The 21,932-nt window shown below is 37.4% G+C and overlaps 1 protein-coding gene across 1 annotated transcript; it reads right to left on the bottom strand.

Moving 5' to 3' along the window:
- Positions 1-2,204: 2,204 nt before the first annotated feature.
- Positions 2,205-21,719, bottom strand: LOC140775694 (sinapine esterase-like). Its single transcript, XM_073119099.1, has 6 exons — positions 21,523-21,719; positions 4,523-4,764; positions 4,188-4,406; positions 3,605-3,753; positions 2,803-3,079; positions 2,205-2,498 (listed from the first exon to the last, which is right to left on the bottom strand). Exons 1-4 carry the CDS (start codon positions 21,717-21,719, stop codon positions 3,650-3,652), a joined length of 762 nt encoding a protein of 253 aa, XP_072975200.1. The 3' UTR covers positions 2,205-2,498; positions 2,803-3,079; positions 3,605-3,649.
- Positions 21,720-21,932: the final 213 nt, after the last annotated feature.

Below are 21,932 nucleotides of genomic sequence, written 5' to 3'. Positions count from 1 at the left end.
ATCTTAAAAATATGGTGTCAGAAATGTTGTGGATTATTATGATTCGACCACATGGGTTAATCGAGTCGATTGCGTTGAGTTGTTGGTTAGTTAGATTTACTTATTATTTTAAATTCTAAATAAATCAGATAATCTGTATGTGGATTCGATCTGCTAAGATTTTTACTCCTGTAAATAGAAGTGGATATGCGTTGATAATTATCATTGAAGGAATCTGAATTTAGCTAAATTATTATTTTCATCCTTATATTTTTACATAGTCGTTAGATCGTTCTTATCTTCTAGGAGTAGATCGTAAGCTGTAGTAAGCCTTTTGATCTTTCAAACCCTAGTCATCATCTTCCTCCAGCAACCACCTTACCTTACGACTGTCCATCACCATCCTTGGTCGTATGCCACCTTTTAGTGACCGCCACAACGTCGAAATTTACTATTATGCTCATTTGACCTTCCTTCCCTATTTCATTTATATCTTTTCACCCCGATATTAGATCTATATGAATCTAGAGCCATTAGAATTCTAATTTATGAGCCTACCACCACATAAATTTTTATAATTTTCATACATTCAGATTAGTTCAGATCTGGTTTGTAACAGAGTCTTTTGTTTGATTCATTATCATGGATATGTAAGTGCTTACTTAATGCTATACATGTATTTATTTATGATGCACATAGAATTAATTATTTACTAAACCTATTTTTCACTTAATATATGTATTTTTGAGATTTATAGATTTATTTGAATGTCATAACAAATGTGATATGTTCCTTTAGAAAGTTGTGATGAATGTTGTTAAACATTGTATTTTAAGTGAATTTTATCATGTCACAAATTGCCAAAGAGGAGATTATAAGATTTTAATGTAATTGCCAATGTGTTTCAAAATATTCTAATTTCGTTAAATGTCTGATTATTTATATGAGCATATGCATAAGTTATGTGATGAATTATGCAAAATTTCAATAGAAAGGTAGATGTTAAAATGATTCTAATCAGTTTCAAAGTGGTTCAAACAAAAAAAAAAAGAAGTCAGAGAATTTTAGATGTACAAAGATTAGAATATTGGTTCTAACTAATTAGGAAATTAAACCAAGGAAAATAGATTTTTGACATTTGGCGTTCCAACGCCTCTACAAATTCTTTATTTTCTACTTACTTTGTGGAGATACTTTGAGGATTATTAAGACTCTATATGGTAGAGGTATAAGGGTTTTAATCTAACCTAGACTATCTCTTCTATTATCTTTCAATTAACTTTTGGAGATCATGCCAATTAGGGTTTCTACTTGTCTTATCTTCTTTAAGTCTTGTAGAACTTCATTTTGAGGATTCAAGCAAGCATGACCTAACATATATAGTCGTAGGTATCTACGAGTGATCTAGCTATAAGTCTATCTTGTAACTTTTATGGTTATTTTGTGATTGGTTCAATCTTGAAAGGCTTGTTACGTTAGGTTTAGGAAAATTTTCCACATAAAAGTTTGTTATTTATTGTTTATTTCTACACTTCTTCTTCTGCATATTTTATTATTTTAGCATGTGAACAATACCAGTGAATAATAATCGTGAACATTAATGCCAATGAGCAATAGCCGTGGATATTGCTAATGAATAGTAATTGTGAGTATTAGTTCGATCTATGAAAGTTTATACATTTTTCAAAATGTAGTAGATAATGAAAGACTTTGTGCCTAAATATCTCTGGATCTCTTTCAAAAGAAAGTCCTACTATGGTATACAAACTTGTAATAGCTAGAAATAAAAGTTTCTATTAATGTTGAGATGGATCATTATTTAATTTAAGAAATCATTGGAGTTGAATCAAATAAAACACAGTGAGGTGTATATGTACTTCCATAATTGAAACTAAAATTTATTCATATAATTTTTTTTTTCTTTCTCACCCTCAAATAATCGGATCATCTATCTCTTTCTCATGAATAATCACTTTCACATTGCCCTCTTTTTTCCTCCAACTTATAGAACAGATGCCTATATATATCCAAGCAACCAATGTTTTATTAATTTGACAGTCTCTAAGACAAGTACAAAAACTTTCTTATAGTAATTCATGCCAAAAACCACACAAACAACAAGAACAACTAGATTTGCATCAAAACTGAATGATGATGATGATGATGATGATGATGATGATGATGATGATGATGATGATGATGATGATATATAACAAGAAGCACAATAGGATTTATTCAAACATAAGGTTTCATAGGAGACTTTGTTATGCTGAATAGCTCATGACTTATCAATCAACATTTGCATTTGTTCATAATAGGAGGGACAGCATCGGGTCCTTCCAGTATGCTATGCGCAAGGAAGTTGTAAGTCGCCTCGGTTAAGTGTAAGCCATCCCAGGAAATAAACTTGGATGGATCGCTACAAATTGTTGATCCATTATCCCCACACCTGATGAGAAAGTTGGTATTGTATGTACCACCACCTCCACAACATGCCATCAAAGGTGTGTCGCCAAATCCTGCAACCAAGTATTAAAAAGAACTAATTCAACACGTAGCTAGGCATCACAAAATGTTATCAAAAGCTTTGCTAGTTTAGCATAAAATATGAGCTGCCCTTTGAGTTTATGGCTATACTATGTATGAAAGAAAATAAGTTAGCTGTTAGAGAGAAAAGAAAATTACAAGAGAGGAAAGAAAAAAGAATTAAAACTTAATTGTTCATTAGGCCATGGTGTCGATCATACATAATACCATGAAAAAAAAAAGAAAAAAAGTGAAGAATGGCATGTTGTAGGGAATTAATTAAATATTATAGCTCACCATAATAAAGAGGAGAAGTGGTAATGCGCATGGTGGCTGCATAATAATCACCATAGATGATGGTCACATTAGGATAGAGTTGGCGAAGCTTTTCTAGTTGAACTTGGAGTGCGTTGTTGTGGTACTGTGAGAACTCATTCAACCAATTGATGCAATTTGTTTTTGGATCATAATCTATTGAGTTGTTACTTTGAAACAATACGAGATACCCTGGTACGCATCCCAATGGGAAGTTTCCAGGAACAACCACAGTTTTAGCACCAAGTTTGATCAAACGCTGCAAAAGAACATATATAAAATATTAGCTAGATTAATTGAATAAAAAGTGGAAAGTTTGATTTATTTCAAAAGTTTTTTAAATTGTTCTTATGTCTTTCCTCTAATATGATCACCTTTGAGATTAAACATTTATAGTTTTGGATTTTATTGATCTTATGGATTTGGTGTTCCAAAATATATGTTTGTGAAAGTAAAAACATTACATATGAGCTCATCGTGGGCAATAGTGCTAGTAACTGAGAAATTTTAAAAGTATTACCTAGAACAAGATCGGATATATCTTTTTAGATTTTTATATATATGTTAAGATGAGGTGAGCTAAAACTAATCCAATATGTTAAATGAAATTTTTATGTAAACCCACAAGGTGGGAGAATTATTAAAAGAAGATCATAAAACATCTAACTAGGAAATGCAAAAGCTCAAGAGTTTTATAACTCTAGATTAGCCCTTTTCATTTGTGGGGGAATATTACAATGCAGAAAAACTCGAAAGTAATTAGTTTGAAATGAATATGATTTACCTCGATAGAGCTAGATATGACATTGATAACGCTTGGGACATATGTTCATATCTCTTCTATAGTTCTGCCTTGAAAAAATGGCTGATTGTAGTCATTTCCTCCTATCTCTCCCACCAGAAAAAGTGAGTTGCTCATAATCTCTCTACGATCTGTATTTGTGAGACAAAAATTTAATAGTAAAAAAGGATTGATTAATGGTGAATTCATATCCATATTTATTTAATTTTTAAAATGTGGATTGCATAATGAATATAACTAGACTAGAGATTCTCGTAAAAGTACAAAAATTACTGTATTTTATATTATTTTTAATTGTTACGATATCTTAAATTTTATGCAGAGTAGCACGTACAAACTTAACTTCACTTTGATAAATTTATTTTACATCTATATTAATTTAACTCAGTTATATGATAATTATTTAATTAAGAAATGAAACTTACATGTGTTTTTATAGATATTAATAAAACAACACGCAAAATCGAATATTTTATAGTGTAACAACTGTAGTAAGCATTGAAAATCCTACAACTTGGTATGAAGTTGACCTTCTTCCAAAAGAAGTGAGAAGAAAAATAATTACCTGCTTCCTTAGAGCCAAGCAAATTTAAGACTTTCTTAAACCACTTTATCTGAGTCTCTAGCGAGTAAGGTGTAAACTCGACGCTAAGTCCCTTCTCCCTGAAGAAATCTTGGTTCAGCGCGGTGGCTCCTCCCACCGCAAAGTTGGCACCGTACCGAAAGTCCTGCGCCGTCTTCCCGGCGAGATACGGCGTCAAGAACGGCATCTTCATTGCGTCCGCTGCACCCATATATATATATATATATATATATATATATATATATATATTTATACATATATATATGTTATGCATGCATGGATCAAGAACTCGAGAATATATAGCATATGGAACGTACCGATGAAGTCGACGATTATTCTGCCGTTGGAGAAGCGGCCGGTGGGGTAGCCGAAGAAAGTCTGGCCGTAGGGCAACTGGCTTACGGGGCCGGGGTCAGGGGCGTAGTGGAGCCAGTTTCCGTTGTCGTCGATGGAGTCGCCGAAGTTGAAGATGTGGGTGTAGCAGCACAAGGCTGTGCTTGTGCTGAGGAGGAGGAGGGAGAGGAGGAGGAGATGACTACCGTTGGATGAGGTCATGGAGCTAGGAATGAGAGGATTCAGGTAACAATCAGGAATGAGATGTGAGGCGTTTATATAATTCTCCTAACACCTGTTATTAATTAATTGCCATCATAGAAGTTGACTTAACCCAACTTGTGTCTCGAGGTCGTAAGATATTCGAGAGTTCCTCATATACTATCGACATAGTGCTGACGATGAAGTTTAGTTTAATTAGTTCAATTATCTAATTAAGATGGCCAGCTAATTGGATATGGTTTTCAAGCCCTAACCAGCGGGGAGTTCTTCTTACGCTACAACTTTGACTTGAATAATTGATATTCCAAGTCAAAATCCTTGTTTGGAAACCGAAATCTATGAATCTGTGGAATCCAATCCATTTAGAGTTCTATCAGAAGCAGTGATGTTTCAATTGATTTCAGTGAATTTGGATCGATTTTAGCAAGTAAATATAGCGATTTCGTCGTAAGGGGATATTATCATCAACTTTTTGTTATGAATTGCGGCCATTAGAATTATGCTCTTGTTTTTTTTTTTCACTTTTTTTTAGTTCATTTTTTTTTCTTTTTTGTTGAAAATTTCAGATCTCATTTATGTGGTCCAGCATAGCACAATTATAATAATGTATTACAGTTGCAAGTTTACTCACTAAATTAGTATTTTATTTGAGTGAGTTGAGTCCCAATTAAAACTATGTCGCTAAGATTTAAATCCAAAAATAGTCAGATTATATAAACTCTTATAATCATGTGATCACTATCCTGAAGACATAGTGTATATATATATATATATATATATATATATATATATATATATATATATATATATATATATATATATATATATTCTCTAAGAGATGACAACCTGCAACTGATACTCAGAAATATGTAAAATAACATAAAAAAGAATCATCAGGGAACCACATAAGATGGAGCAATTTTTAACATGAAAGAGACTTCATAACCTAAGGGAAAAATCACATATCTTTTCTCTAAAATTAAATGCACTTTGTAAACCGTAGCAATTACAAAAAGATTTATAGACTATCCACTAAAACCAACAACTAAATCTACGACAAGCATGCTAGACTTTTCCTCAATAAACTACTTTCTGTTCTTTATTAGAAGACTTTAGTAACTCTTGAGGTTCAATTATATGTCTCTATGTCCCTCGAGACAGTAGCAAACTGCAAGCAAGCATTTAAACGTTGATCACAGGTTTCCAATGAAACTTATCTTTAGATGATCCTTTGACTGTTCAACTTTCTTCATAAGACACTTGTAGAGCTCCATGAATGCATTTGCTGTACGACCTAGGGTTTTCTCTTTATATTGGTATAGCCAAGATGTCACGCATCATTTCCAAAACAAGAATCTTAGAAGATAAGAATTTATTTGGGCATTCGAGTGCCCAATGGCCCATTCAAACACTCGACATGCCTCGTGAAGCATCTAAAACAAGCATTTGTACTTGTGTAAAATGCTAATGTACCTATAGACAAATTATGAAACCATTCAAACATCTATAGAACACTTATGTGTTGGAAATCTTATTTTGAAATAGTTCAAACATTTGTAGAATTTGTATGTATTAGAAATCTCATTCTGTATGTGGTGGTTCCACAAGCCGTTTGAACGTCCTTAAGGCCTTCGAATGGGCCTAACTTGCTAGACTAAAAAATGATGTGCCATGACATGTCATTTGTGAATTCTTTGAAACTCTTGTATCATATTCATATAAATTAATAGGATAATCTCACTTAAACCTTCTTAACTTTTACTGTTTTTCACATATATATCTCCCCTGAAATTTTTTGGTAAATGCAGATCTCCTAAACTATTATAAATCTTTTATCTCTTGATATCGTTCACAAAAAAAGATAAAAATACTAAAATACCCTACTTATAATGGTAGGAGGGTTAGGCTAGTGAGTTAATAAAATAAGTTATTTTATTTTTATTAATTTCTTATTTGCCTTCTAGCCCAAAACACTCTTTCTCCACCCCACTCTTCTCCACTACCCATTAACCATCTCCTCCTCCAAATCATCTTCTACTCCTCCACCCGAGCTCTTCCCCTACTCCCGTCACTCTCCCATCACCTATGCTATCTGCCACAATTCTAACATTCTCCCCTATTTCATGTATACACCGCTTCCTCTCACTGTCTTAATGACCTCAACTCGGTCATGAAACCCACTCATTTTAATACAAACCGAGTTAGATCGGATTGTATCATGAGGACATTAGGCTCGATAGATCGAGTGTATGTATCTTTTAATTATTTTATTTTTATGTAAACCCTTACTGCAAGTCTAGTTAAGTCATATAAGACACTTAGGTAAGTTTAATTAAGTTATATAAGCCACTAAGGCATGTTCAATTAAGTCATGTAAGTTTTAATGCAAGTCCTAGTTCAGGTCGTATAATTCTTTAGGGCTAAGTCCGAGTATGGTTCATTGTACCTGACCTATATATATAGAGGGGCTGAATTTTAATCATCCAAGTATCTAAGTATTGAGAATTAATTGAGTTTAATTATTTTTTTATTATTATATTTATTATTTTTATCATAGCCATTAGATTGCTTTTATCTTCATAGGAGTATATCGTAAACATAGAACCCTTCTAAGCACCTAAACCCTAGCCACCACCTTCTTCTAGTAGCCATCCTACTATACGACCGTGCACCACCACCTTTAACCGTCCGCCACCCTTCGACAACTGCTGCAATATTAGATATTTACCTTTCTGACCTTCCTCTATTATTTTATTTATGTATTTTCATCCAAATCTCCGATTTAGATAAAACTAGTGCCACTAGAACTCTAACTCATGAGACTACTACCATCTAAATTTTCATAGTTTTATTACGATTGGATCGATCTATATCTAGTTCATAACATCTTTATAAAATTGCCACTCTCTCTCTCTTTCTCTCTCTTGCTATCTATGTTCTCCTTGCAACCACCTCATCATCCCCCTTCGTTCTATATTTCTCACAGCCCAAGTCACCTCGCCATCCTCCTCCACAACCATGACTTCCTCCATCACATCGTCTCCTGTAGGAGTTATTCTCATCAGAGTTGGAGGAGAGATGAAAAGAAGGGAGGTGGGAGGAGAAGCGAGTAAATTAGATAACATAGACCATCCCCCATCATTCATTACTTTCTCAGCTAAGATTCAATCAAAGTAATGCATAATTAAATAAGTTCAGAGTGAACCATTCAGTGTCTCAAGCTAATACAAGAACCAATCAACTAATCTAAAATGTGATAAACAAAAGATCCGACTCGGACTCGGACTCCACTTAGATTTGCCTGACTCACATACTCAATCTAGACTAGGACTCGAACTCAGCCCAAATCGTAATAAGAAAAAAAACACATTTTTGTCCTTATATAAAACGGGTGAGATAGAATGTGTCTAATATTATGTGATAACATGTTACAAAAAAAAAAAAAATCTTTTTATGCAAGACAAACTAACAGATAACTTATTTTACATTGAATTGAATAAAAGGAAGGTTTTTTAGTCATTTATATACATGTTAAGAATTATCTATCAGAAATATTTTATGAATGTTTCGTTAAAAACTAACCATATTGATACTTTTGAAACAGCAAAAATATTAAAATAACAATTAGGATATTTTAAATAATATAATAAAAAATAATATTATTTAAAAAAATTCCAATGGCAATTAGATAAGAAATCCATAAATGGAACACAACACTTGATGGGGTCGTGGTATGGCAAATTGGCGTGCGTAGTTGGCATGGGTTCCAAATATAGTTATCTATGGTACAAATAATACCAGTGAAGTCTCAACTTGCGTGGGTCAACCGGAATTATCCAACAAATTAATACGACTTTAGATGATGTCGTAATCTTAGACGTCCAGATTACCTGGATGCACTAATGTCTAATGAGCACGATTCATGAATGGATTTGCGACATAATCTTCAACTAAATTTGATCTTTTTTCTATCCAATTCAATCACAGCTGATAAGAAGGATTTATTCAATCACAAGAGTGATTAGATCAAATTAATTAATTTAATTATCTTTCTTTCTTTCTTTCTTTCTTTCTTTCTTTCTTTCTTTCTTTCTCAATTCAGTCAGGAATTGCTTAGATGTTTGTGCCTAACATGATGGAAAACTTTTCTTTAAAGTTTCGTGAGGTGTGTCCAATTATCAAGTACTTATTGCTCCAATTAATGAACTTCTGCAATCAAACGTGCACCTGCTACTGCGCACATTAAGAGTATAATACTCCATGACGGCATTTTCTTTTCTTTCTTTCTTTTTTTGAAGAAGGTCCATGGACCAAATGCATTAAAAGCTGACTTTACATGAAGATCTTAATGCGGATCAAACTATACATTGCAAAGTCCGTTACAAGTTTGTGTGCAGAAAAGTTATTAACCCTACTTGTGTGGGAGACCTAAAAAATATGGTGAGCTGGGAGGATGCTGATTCAATCCTAGATCATATTTGAGATCATCCAATTAATCTTGAGCTATTGCTTATTGGCTGCTTTGACCATCAAGCTCTAGTTGCTTCTAAGGAACTCTTTGAGCCCCTCTAAGACAGCTATGGCTTCACCATATGAACTACTGCTACAGTGCTGGAGGAAAACACATTTTGCCATCTAGAAAACCTCTGGGTAGCTACGGGATAGAAGTCTGAGACCGCCACACAGCAAAGAAAATCCCCACTATTGCACGTATCATTGCAACTGCCAAGCCTAGAGATCATAGCTAAAAAGTTCAGTTGTGTATCATCTTCCATCGCAAGAGATTGAGTTATTGCCTTGGTAGTGATAGAAGCCACACTTTCGGGAGGGTAGGGGTGTTCAAGTTGTTTATAATTTTTCGGATAGCCCAAAGGGAAGTGAGAAGAAGTGCCATGTTCTCCGAGGAAAAGGGTGACACTTGAGTCGATAATCCATCCTTACAGGGTATGAGAAGCCTGACCGAGGCAAAGATCCAGCACCTTTAACCATGCTACCCTAGCAAAATTGCACTTTAGAAATAGATGATCCATCAATTTCGACTCTTGCTTGCAAAGTGTGCAACCTCATCACTAAGTGCTGAAATCTACCGTGTGAGAACCTCTTTCCCTGGAACAAGGCAGCGCCATAAGAAGGAATTAACCCTTGGGTGATCAATTTATTCTTCCATATAAGATTCCAGAGCGATTTGTCTATTGGGTTTGAAGTTGAAGTTGTCTAGCTACTACTAGAGATGATTTTAAAGACTGCCTTTATTGAGAAGTCCTCGTTCTTGGACAACATCCATATTAGCCTATCTCACTAGGGTGGAACCTGTAACGCCCCCGCCCGGCACGGCACGTGCACGCCCACGCGCCCACACAGCACGCGCGGCGCACAAGACAGGTCGGGCGGGGCCCGTCACGCACAGATACTCTCCTGTGCACCTATAAACATGACATTATCAAATAACACCTACTAACATATCCATGATCACACAATCCATTGTCGAATAAATCGTACTGTCAATCAAATAAATCTGTTAACATATGAATATCCAAGTCCACAATAATAAACACTAGACCGCTACATAATCTGGCAGGACCCATACAGGCCACAACAAACCATCAAGATACAACTAAACAGCTGATACACGAGTGCTATAAAAATCTGACATATACTATATAACTCATCATCTGATACAATAAGGTACAAATATAGCAAATAACTCATTATTTCTATAAATATCGACAAGTATCAAAACTTAATAATCTTAACATCACAACCTAGATTCCTATCTCAACCAATTAATATCAAACTGATTGAGATTGACTACTAGGGTAGCCCTAAAATAAACCGACAACTACTATCTTGATGGTTTGCCAGATCATCCTTAAACCTAGGCTCTGATACCAACTGAACTGTAACGCCCTCGCCCGGCACGGGCACGTGCACGCACACGCGCCCACACGGCACGTGCGGCGCACGCGACAGGTCGGGCGGGGCCCGTCACGCACAGATACACTCCTGTGCACATACAATCATGACATCATCAAATAACACCTGCTAACATATCCATGATCACATAATCCATCACCAAATAAATCATACTCTTAACCAAATAAACCTGTTAGTATATGAATATCAAAGTCCACAATAATATACACTAGACCGCCACATAATCTGGCAGGACCCACACATGCCACAACAAACCATCAAGATACAACTAAAATAACTAATACAAGGGTACACTATGATTCGACCTATATTATACAAATCATTGTCTAATACAAAAGAGTACAAATATCAAATATTGGTACAACTCGATTTCTATATAAACTATCATCTATACCATCTCGCATCTATAGCTCACCTCATCATCGCTCTAAAATATCTTCTCAAGTCGCTATCACGTATCACAAATCTGAGGGGTTAGAAAAGAAATAAAGAGAGTCATGAGCAAAAGGCTCAGTGAATAGGCCTTACCCCGAATCAGTGAGACCAAACAGAGAGTAAATCATGTACTGGATAATATGAATCAGAAAGCAGTATGATGTCATGTATGAACATATATATATATATGTATCCTCAATGACATATATATGAATGAAATCAGTTCTCATGAATGACCATATTATATCCTCAACCGAAATTATATAACATGATGAAATTACCATATAACATCACCGAATATAACACCATATCATGTATAACAATTATGATCCAATGATACTAGTTACAACAATGATGATGCATGATGCATGCCAATTATTAGATAATCATATATGTCAGAGCCAGATATAATTCACATATCTCTCACTATCACAATCATCCGTCTCAACTCTGAATATCATCCACCATGCTGGACTACGGTACCCGGCCCCAAACTCGATACACATCATGTCACAAGCTCAGAGCATACCCTGTCATACGCTAATAGTATCTCTGTAGATAAATCATACCCTGCCATACGCTAATGGTATCTCTGAAGAAAGTAATCATACCCTGCCATACGCTAAGGGTATATCAATGATAGTTGTACCCTGTCATACGCTAAGAGTACAACTATCAGCCATCACCATACTCTGCCATACGCTAAGAGTATGTCCAGTACCAGTCCGGACCAGATACCGTTCCAGCCATCACATCACATCACATCACGTCACATACACATGTACTTTTATGATTTCCTATACATGATAAATCATATGCATATATCTAGTACGACAACAGATCATACAACTCAGGAATTTATGTGGTAAAGAAGCCGAGAGAAAAATGATGTAATGCAAACTCCAACCATGTATCTAACACATGCATACTCATGCTAATCTATCACATGCATACTCATGATAGAGATCATCCCGACATAAAACCATAATAGCATAATCATCTCCAATCATCTCTATATATCACCAATGTACTCATATCCCAGATCAGTCTAATCAAATGCATGATAAAATATATGCTCGACTGAAATCATCTCTATATAAAGTCATATAATCATGCTGGAGGCCAAAACATGCATGTACATAATATATAATAAATCCTAATTTGAGAAAGGGATCTAGGGGATAAGACTACTCACAGTCTGATCAGAAGATACAAACCACGCATCTCTCACGTCCGTTAGGTAACCGAGTGACACTCATCGCTAGCAAGGTCCACGGGGTCTCAAATAAGAGGGTTCGGAGTCTGAAAATATTTAAATAATATGATGTTAGCCATTTATCCCATTTAGAATTCATTGGTGTAATATAATAATAAATTATTTGATTTTATTAAATAACTTGATATACCTTATATATATAATTATAATAACCTTATTCAATTATATGGCAATTATTACTTTTACTTAACTAGTTACTAATCATACATATATTAATCATTATTCATAAATATAAAAATGATTATCTGAGCTCAACATTTTATTGCATAGAAAATAATATATAATAATAATGATAAGTTGCTAGAAACACATTGTATACTCAAATGTATTAAATATATGCATGTATAAGCATACATAAACATTAATAGAAACTTATTAAATTTAATTATTTTTAATAAAACTAACTATATAAAATATAAGATTATTATCTATATGATTACATATATTAATCTAATAAACAGTGGTTATACTATATATAATCATATGCAAGTACTTATAATTATAATTAATAAATTATTATACTAATAATACTTAACTAATGCTTATGCTAGAGAGTATAAATTATTAAAATAATCTATCATCCAGATAACTGATTCACCTAAATTTTAAAAACTAAATCATATAATTAATATAAACAAATTAAAAAGGGAGCAATCCCTTGTCACAGTGCTGGGCTCGGCACTGTCTGCTACAGTGCTGGGCCGAGCCCAGCACTATTGCAGAAGGGAAAAAGCTGAGGAAGATGAAGAAGAAAGAAGAAGGAAGAAAGGAAGAAGAAGAAGAAGAGAAGAAAAGAAAAGAGAAGAAGGGAAGAAGGAGGAGGGAGGTGCGGACCCGGGCCGGCGGGGAGGGCACCGGCAGCTGGTGGCCAGCCAGCTGCCGGCCTCTCGCCGGCGGCTCGGCTCCGACGGGCCCGAGCCCAAGGTAAGAAAAAGAGAAAGAGAGAGAGAGAGAGAGAGAGAGAGAGAGAGAGAGAGAAGAGAGAAGAAGAGAGAGGAGGAGAAAGAGCTCACCGGCGCTCGTGGAGGTGGCGGCGGCGGCGAGTCCGGCCTCGGCGAGAGAGAGAGAGAGGTTTAGAGAGAGACCAAACGGGAGAGAGAGAGAGAGAGAGAGATTTAAAGAGAGAGAGGGAAGGCGGTGAGGGGGGGCGGTTTGCGGCGGCGCCGGGGCACGCCGCGGCCAGCTGGTCGCAGCCCATTGGCTGCGGCAGCGACAGCGGGCGCGTGGCGCCCCCACCACGCAAGCTGCATGCGCAGCTTGCATGGGCACGAGGCCGGCCACAGTGTGGCCGGTCGCGTCGTGCCCAGAATTTTTTTTTTTTTTTTTTTTTTTTTTTTTTTAAGATTGGGTTGTTACAGAACCCATCCCTACATAAGTGTTAAGGGTGGTATTTGCAACTTCACTAGAGAAGATGCTAGTTAGCAGGACATCCCATTGACCTTCTTTGATGAGATCTTCAACATGAGTTATTCCTGTAGGTAGAGTAAGGATGGATAGGTCATGCATTGGGATTCTGTTGTCATTTGTGATGTTATATCTATCCCGTCGCCAACCATCCATCTTGAGTTGCAGTGGAGTGAGCTGCGCACCTGAATAATAAGCGCCAAGTCCGGGATGCTCCTTGGCAGGGGTAGCATCCTAGAAACTACTGTTAAGGAAGTACCTTGCTTTCATAATTGTAGTATAGATGCTATTCTTGTCCTGAATTAGTCTGCATGCTAGCTTGAGCACCATAGCTTGATTAACCAAATCCAACTATCTAATTCCAAGCCCACTGCTATTAGTAGGCCTGCAGATGTCATCCCAACTAATTAGATAGATATGTCTATTGGGCTCTTTGAACCGCCACCAGAAGTTCCTCACTAGTGAAGTGGGTGACTTGATGGTGGTTTTGGGGAAGAGGATGGTGGCCATGAAATATATAGATATTGAACCTATAGTTAATTTAACGAGAACCAGTCTTCTAGCATGAGATAGGCATCTAGCTTTTCAACCTGAGAGCTTATGCTAAAACTTCTCCTTGATGAAATTTAGAGTGGCAACTCTTGACTTGGTGCTAATGAGCAGATTGCCCAGTTATAACTCACCTATGTCAAGTTGCCTTACTTGTAGTCTTTTCTTAACCTCCTTGCGGTTAGTACTTTCAGTGGCCTTACCAAAGAGGATAGCATAATTGTCATAATTTAAGGCTTAACTTGAGTAGGAGCAGTATTTGTCTATAATTCTTTTGAGATGCGAGACACACTTGGACTGACTTTTTCAAAGAGTAATAAGTCATTTGCAAACATCAAATGGGTGAGAGGAGGGGTTGCTTTGGAGATTCTTATGCCAACTAAGGTTTTTCTTGTTATCCAATCTTTCAACATAACGGAGAGGACATTTGAGTTGAGGTTAGATAAGTAAGGTGAGAGAGGGTAGCCTTGGCGAAGCCCTCTCGACAGGGTGAAGTATCCATTTGCTTCTCCATTGTGATAGACTATAATACCAATTTGATAGGCTCTGATACCAATTGATAAGCTCTGATACTGAATTGATAGGCTCTGATACCAAATTGATAGGTTCTAGAACCAAAAGATCGGTTACGGAATAATTCCTTAAGATCTGAATTTATTACAGAATAATCTGCGGAATCGTAGGAAAATATTATTTAGATATTCTTCGGTAGTCAGAGAATTACGAAACATAATTGGGTTGGATCCGTAACTTCCTAATCTACAATTTTTATATTTACACCCTTCGTAGATTAGAACTGTAGCAGGGACAAAAACACGGAATAACGTGGGTGATGGTGGTGGTGACGGGTGGAGTGGATGTTAGGGTTATGGATGAGTATGGAGATGAGGGTAGATTGTGGAAGTGATTAAGGAAAGTAGACGAAGGGAACGAAGTGGTCGAGATCCCAAAGAAGAGGGGTGACTCGACAAACGGGGGAGATTAGTAGCGAGGAGAAACCTTGCCAACGGTAGAGGTGGAAGGATGGTAAAGACGGAGGAGAGAGGAGTCTAGAGAGAAGAGAGGCAAGAAATCAAGAATCCAATAACATTATGAAGTTGGTTGCCATCCATATATTTATAGAGGCTAACCAACAAGTCCTAAAATAATATGAAATCATAATTCTAGAGGATTCCCGTCGATCGTGTTCAAACGCACCCGATCACGTTCAAACGCGCTCAAAAAGCCCCTTCTCTGGATTTGGGAACGCGACACAAGCGTTCACAAGTCGTTCGAACACGGGCTTTCACAAGCATTCACAAAGCGTTCACAAGCGTTCACAAAGCATTCACAAGCGTTCGAACGCGACCTATAGAAATTTTATTTTAATAAAAATAAACACCTAATGCAATAAGAAAAGAATATAACTAAGTGTATCACATTGATCTTGATGGCTAAAGATGATGTTGAGATGCACTCCAAGATCAGCTTGGTGAAGAGATTTGTCTGGTATCCCGTGGAGCATAAGGTAGTTGGCTATGAAGAACCACTCCATCCTATCAAGAGCCTTGAAGAGGTAATCTTTAAGTATGTATGCTCCACACTTTCTTTTGGAGTTTTTCAAATATCGAAGAACTTCTTACACAATGACACAGTTTTTAGAGATCAGCTTACTTGGACTGAAGGGATTTTGGTATTTCAAAATAAGTCTGTCAAGATGAGGCATTAGTCGCTGAGCTAGGAGCTTGGATATAATCTTGTAGGAGATGTTACAGAGACTTATTGGCCGAAAATCTCCCACCTTGGTTACTGATTCTGTTTTCAAAATTAGCACAATACGTAGTACCAGGCAAAATTTTTCCTGGCTTGGAAGGTAGTCTGCATTGCTGGACATGATGGAAGGAGGATTTGTGGATGTAAACATATTTTTGAAGTGGTGAACAAAAGTATCTTTGATTCTCGTTTGGCTTTGAGTCCATTCCTAGCCATCTACACAGAGAATCAATGGTGCTTCTCCTTTTGTGAGAGGTAGTAGTGGTATGGAAGAATTTATTATTTTTGTCTCTGCAGCAAAGCCATTTTGTCCATGATCCCTACTGGCAACATATCTCCTCCTTGAGAGGAAGGTCATCATACAGTGACCTAAGGGCCCTCTCGTGAATCCAATCAGCCTTGTCACTTGCATTGCTTTGGATGTTGAGTATTTCATCTTCAATGAGCTTGAGACGTTGTCATAGGTTACCTACATTATTCTAAGCCTAGGTTTTCAACTTGGTGGACTGTTGAAAACAAGTTGCTATTGAAGGCTCTATAAGGCTTGAAGGTGGACGTCCAAGCTTCTTTGCACTAAGCGGTATAAGAGATAATGGTGGACCACCAGTTCTCTAGTCTAAATCTATGCCTCTTGTACTTTTAGTAGGAGCAGAGTCAAAAAGGAGTGGGTTATAAGTTGACAAGACATTCTCCTATTGGACCTAGTGAAAGCAGGTCCTACAAACTCGAGATCCATTAAGATGGCTAAACTGATCTAGGTTGCAAATGTGTTGAGGCTATAGTATGAGGTGGGGGAGGTCGCGACTCTCATAGCTATGACATTGAAATCTCCCATATAATAAAGAGAGGAGGGGGAGCTAGAATAGAAATCAATCCTTTCCTAGAGAGAGCAGTTATCCAAGTGGTTGGGATCTCTGTAGCCCCTCTTGAACAGCCAGTCCTCATCAGAGACATGTCCATTGAAGATGAAGCTTGAGTTGATTTCCAAAATATCAATCTTGATCTTGTCATCCCACAGCAGCCAGAGGCCCATATGCATTTTATTTTAGAGAGGAAGGCAACACTAGCCTTTGTTGTCTAAAAGATGCTTATGAGATTTTGGATTATCGACTGCCCTTCATAGCCTCGACAATTCTAGTAGAGTAGTTTCATGAGGATTTTTGTGGCACCTCAATTTGTGCTGCTTTGCTTGCATGGGAGACGTAGGAAGCTCCATCTTACTGAGGAGAGTTGAGTGTGAATGGCCATTTAGGAGGAGAATGAAGGAGAGAGAAAACCTTCTTTTTGTTAGGGGAGTTGGTGGAGGGAGTGGTCCTTGGTGGAACTATTTGCATTCTTTCGTTTGAAGGGGAGGTGCATGGGCTTTTGGTATTTGCCTATAGGAATAGCCTAGAGTTTTCTTAAGGTGAGAGAAGTTTGGTAGTGTTAGGGTTTGCATGGTGTGGAGGAGTATCATCTATGTGGGGAGTTTTTGATGGTTTACTATGGCATGGGGTAGCACTTCTAATTTGAGTGTTGGTTTGGATAAGCATTTGTACGTGGCTAGTGAGTTTGGAGACGGCGGCCAATAGCAAAGTGATAGGAATAGGAAAGAGGAGAGGCTCTCTTAGATTTGGATTGGGTCACAAGCATGTTGACATCTTATAGATTTCAACCAAAGTAGACATTTTTTTACTTTTTTTTTAAAATTGAAATGGACTACCTTTCAAACTTATTATCAAATAAGGTCTAATTCTATTACGAACTGGCTTGATCCGATTCGTAGTGATTGAGATTTAGATCTACACAGGATTTGAGATTCGTGGGTGGAGGCATGAATTCTTAGGTATAGGATGGAGGTAATGATAGGGTGAAAGATAAGTAGTTGATGGAGGTAGCTCAGCAATCGATGATAGTATTGGTAGTTCGTGGATGTAGATAAGATAGATGGTTGAAAGCTATGATTGACCTATAACTATGATAAAAACTGCATGAGAGATAGAGATGATTAAGATAAGGAGACGAAGGAGGAGAGAGATATTAGAAGTTAGATGAGATCGTGCCAAATAAATAAAATCCTAACCTACTAAGACTCCAACTAAACCAAATAGCAAATAAGATAATTAGACTCAATCTATTGAGGCCAATGTCTTTCGAGGTGATCCGATCTAGTCAGAATCGCATCATTTCACCATGCTTTCTTTCACCTTATCCTCAAGGTGTTCATGGGGGTTTTCAAACATTCACTATTTGCCGAGGAGGCCATGCTCCGCCAAGTGTAATATAATGTAGCCCGCTAAATGGTGCTAGACCAATTAGTCCAAAGCTAAGATTTAACTCGCCTCACGTAAGGGCTGATCAGTTTAGGCTTTGGCACATCGCTTATGGGCTGAGGAGGTTGTCCTTTAGATTGGTAAGGAACTTGGTAGGTAGCCACGATCGGGCTGTCAAGGTATCGGATCCTCGATATCTTTCAAAGCTTTAATGTCCTCAATTAGCGGCTCAGGTGGCCATTTGTAATGGTTGATGACTGCTTTAGGATTCCTAGCTATCGGTGTGGGCAGCAAGGTCTCCTTTGATGGTGATGTATACCTTGGTGGTCTTTCGCCATATTGTGGAGGTGCCCTCAGTGCAGGTTTAGCCTCTATTACCATGACTTGATCTAGTTCGATGGCTGTGCTTGCTCTCGTCAGTATGCCGCCTTGATTACCTTCCCCACGGTTGGTATAATCAGGTATACACCTTGAACAACTTTGGTTCATGTTCGCAAGGATGCCATGAGCACTGAGGTTTGCGAGAGATCGGGAGGGCCTTTTGTCCGACCTCATGAGCTCGGTGGAGATGGCGATCTTGACGAAGCTGTGTGGTCCATCTGCATGCCTTTCTTGCTCGTTTATTTTGTTGCCTTCGATCTTGTTGTAGCTATGACGGTCGGGGGATCGTTGGCTTTGATACTAATTGTTATGAACCGACGTGATCCGATTTGTAACAGTTGAGATTCAGATATTCATGGGATTTGAGATCCGTGGGTGGAGGCACGAATTCCTAGGTATAGGATGAAGGTGATGATGGAGTTAAGGCTAAGAGTTGATGGAGGTAGCTCAGCAATCGATGATGGTGGTGGTGGTTTGCGGATGCGGATGTGATAGATGGTTGAAGGCTATGATTGGCCTACAATTATGGTAAAATCCTTATGGGAGATAGAAACGGTTAAGATAGGGACACGAAGAGAGAGAAGTAGGCATACTCTATAAGACTAAAGGGATCGGCGGAAGTGGGAGATTAGAAGCTAGACGAGACTATGCCGACGAAAGAGGTTGGTAAAGGAGGATGAGGGAGATGTAAAGGCTAACGGTCTTATATTATTCGGATGTCTATAGAATATTTTTTTGAAAACTGCGCAAAGATGGATTTAGTTAATTAAATAAAATCTACCTAATAAGATTTTAACTAAACCAAATAGAAAATAAGATAAATAGACTCAATCCATTGAGTTGAATGTCTTTCGAGGTGATCCGATCTAGTTCGAATCACATCAAATTCACTGTAGTCCTAATAAAAATGCTAAACTAATTAACGTTTTTAAAAATGCTAATCTGATTAGTATTTTTATAGCTAGACATTTTTTTTCTTAACTACCGAAAGATTAAGTTTAAGAGATTTATATATATAAAATATTAATCACTTTAATATTTTAGGACTAGATAAAAATACTAAACTGATCAGCATTTTTGCTTAGCGATAAAATACTAATTGTTTAGTATTTTTGTTAGGACTATAATAAATTAGATCCCTAATAAGAGCATCTCCAACCGGACTCCAAAACCCCAAATTTGGAGCCCGATGGAGCTCCAATCGAACTCCAAATGGGGCTCCAAATTTGGAGCCAGCTACAGTGGAGCTCCAAATTTGGAGCCCCATCTAAAAATTTGGAGCCCAACCCCAATACTATTCAACTTTTGGAAATACCATCCGTATCCTTTATTAAATAATCTAATTAATTAAACTGAATATATAATTAATTTTCCTAATCAATTTTTAACCAAAATAGTATCATTAGAATGCTCTCATCGAGATCTATAAAATAAGTCTAATATTAAATTATTTAAGTTGTTTTAAATATTTTATTTTTATTTTATATAATATAATTTTGATGTTTTTAATTAAAAAAATAGTAATTTAAAATTATGTGTGAAACTATTGAATATTAGTCTTATTATAAAGATATCGATGAGAGTTTTATAAACATATATTTTTTATTAAAAAATAATAATATTAAGAGGTCTTATTAAATAATTTAACATATATATATATATATATATATATGTATATATATATATATATATATGTATATATATATATATATATATGTATATATATATAATATTATATTAATTAAATAATAAATATGGAGCCAACGCAACGGACTGGGCTCTTAGCTCTATATTTGGAACTGCCCTCCCTCGGAGATGCTCTAAGGTTAACTTTGGTAAAAAAAATAAAATATATTAGAAGAGGGCTACTTTGGTCAAAAACTCGTAGTGGGAGTGCAAGCTGTTTCCAGGATGCTGATTGGGACGTTGACAGGCTATGGAGTGGTGGGATTTTCGAGCTGGGATCACTGCTTGGTGTCTAAGTCGATAGGTGTACAAGCAGCTTTGAAAGTTGCATTTAAGTCTCTAGCCGGGGAGCAATTTGCGGTCGACACGTTGACATGAATAAGTGCTTGGCCTGGGCTGCTCGACGCATCGAGTGGGGAGGTTGTCTTACTATAGTGTTGGTTGTTCCCCAGTGAGGAATGTGGCATGCTGGGAGGAGGATGGTGGCTTTTGCCATGGATGGCCGCAGCTTTCGGTGACGATTGTAAGCGCCCCAAATGCAAAAATCTTGGCTTAAGGAGATCAACGAGCTTTGTATGCAGGTGTATAGGAAACTCTTCTTTTGCCTTGTCTTCCAGCGCCGATCTAAACATCTAGGTGTTTAAATCATGCCCCACCTGACCTCAAAAGGTGCAGTGCCTAGGTACCCTCTCATATCTGACGACGATGTTCGCATCGACTCCATTGTGGAGGGAAACCGCAAGGGAGCTGACGAGTGGCTTAGTGATATCCACTTTGATTCTTGATCTAACAAAACAGGTCCATCTAGTTTGGTCTAGGGCATCGCTGGCCACTGGTTCTCCCACCATGATGGTCAACGCCCTCGTCGTCTTCTGGGACATATACTTGAGAGGAAGGCTATGGAATTGCACCCAGTTATTACAGTGACTGAAGTTCCATCCTTCTACCGGGGTGTTGGGGTGGAAAGGTTTAGACCGAAGAGATCTCTGCTAAACGTCCTGGGGCACCCGGCCCATGTTTTCCATCTGCTCACTTTCTAACTCAAAGTAGAGTAGGATAGGAAGGCGTATTTCCCCATCTCTATGAACTCCACCTCACTATCGGGGTTCCAGGCTTTCGAGAGCGCTGCTTTGATTCCAGCAACATGCATGAACAATCTGTGATGAGCTTACCCACTAGGCAAAGCTTTGGGTTTATGGATGGGATAGTATTTTCTTCCAAGAGAGGTATGAGCTCCTCCATCTTGCCCTCCTTTAGAAGGACCGAGAGCTCTTCGTCTTTATCCGTCATGGCGTTGGAGGAGTTGGCCAAGCCGCAGGGAAGGAAAAAAGATGGATATTGGTCAAGGAAAAGAAGTGGAAGGGGAAGGAAATGAGGAGGAGAAGGTCGATGAACTAGCAGTTTCAGTATCAGAGAGGAACTCTTTTAGTAGAGGAGGAGAACTTTCTTACGATATCTTGTTGACTGCATTCAAAGTATCATAACTTTCAGCAAGCAGTGCCA

The sequence above is a fragment of the Typha angustifolia genome, chromosome 14 (assembly GCF_048772165.1).
Source record: "Typha angustifolia cultivar Huaian chromosome 14, ASM4877216v1, whole genome shotgun sequence".
NCBI classification, from domain to species: Eukaryota; Viridiplantae; Streptophyta; class Magnoliopsida; order Poales; family Typhaceae; genus Typha; species Typha angustifolia.
Note: the sequence above shows the minus strand (reverse complement) of the source record. Positions and strands in the feature narration are given on the sequence as shown.

What these genes read in the sequence shown, in the direction of transcription:
- LOC140775694 (XM_073119099.1), bottom strand. Translation starts at nt 21,719, where the DNA reads ATGACGGATAAAGACGAAGAGCTCTCGGTCCTTCTAAAGGAGGGCAAG. An exon ending in CCTGGAACCCCGATAGTGAG is followed by an intron (nt 4,765 to 21,522) that starts GTGGAGTTCATA and finishes TCTCATTCCTAG; the next exon opens with CTCCATGACCTCATCCAACG. An exon ending in GCTTGGCTCTAAGGAAGCAG is followed by an intron (nt 3,754 to 4,187) that starts GTAATTATTTTT and finishes TCACAAATACAG; the next exon opens with ATCGTAGAGAGATTATGAGC.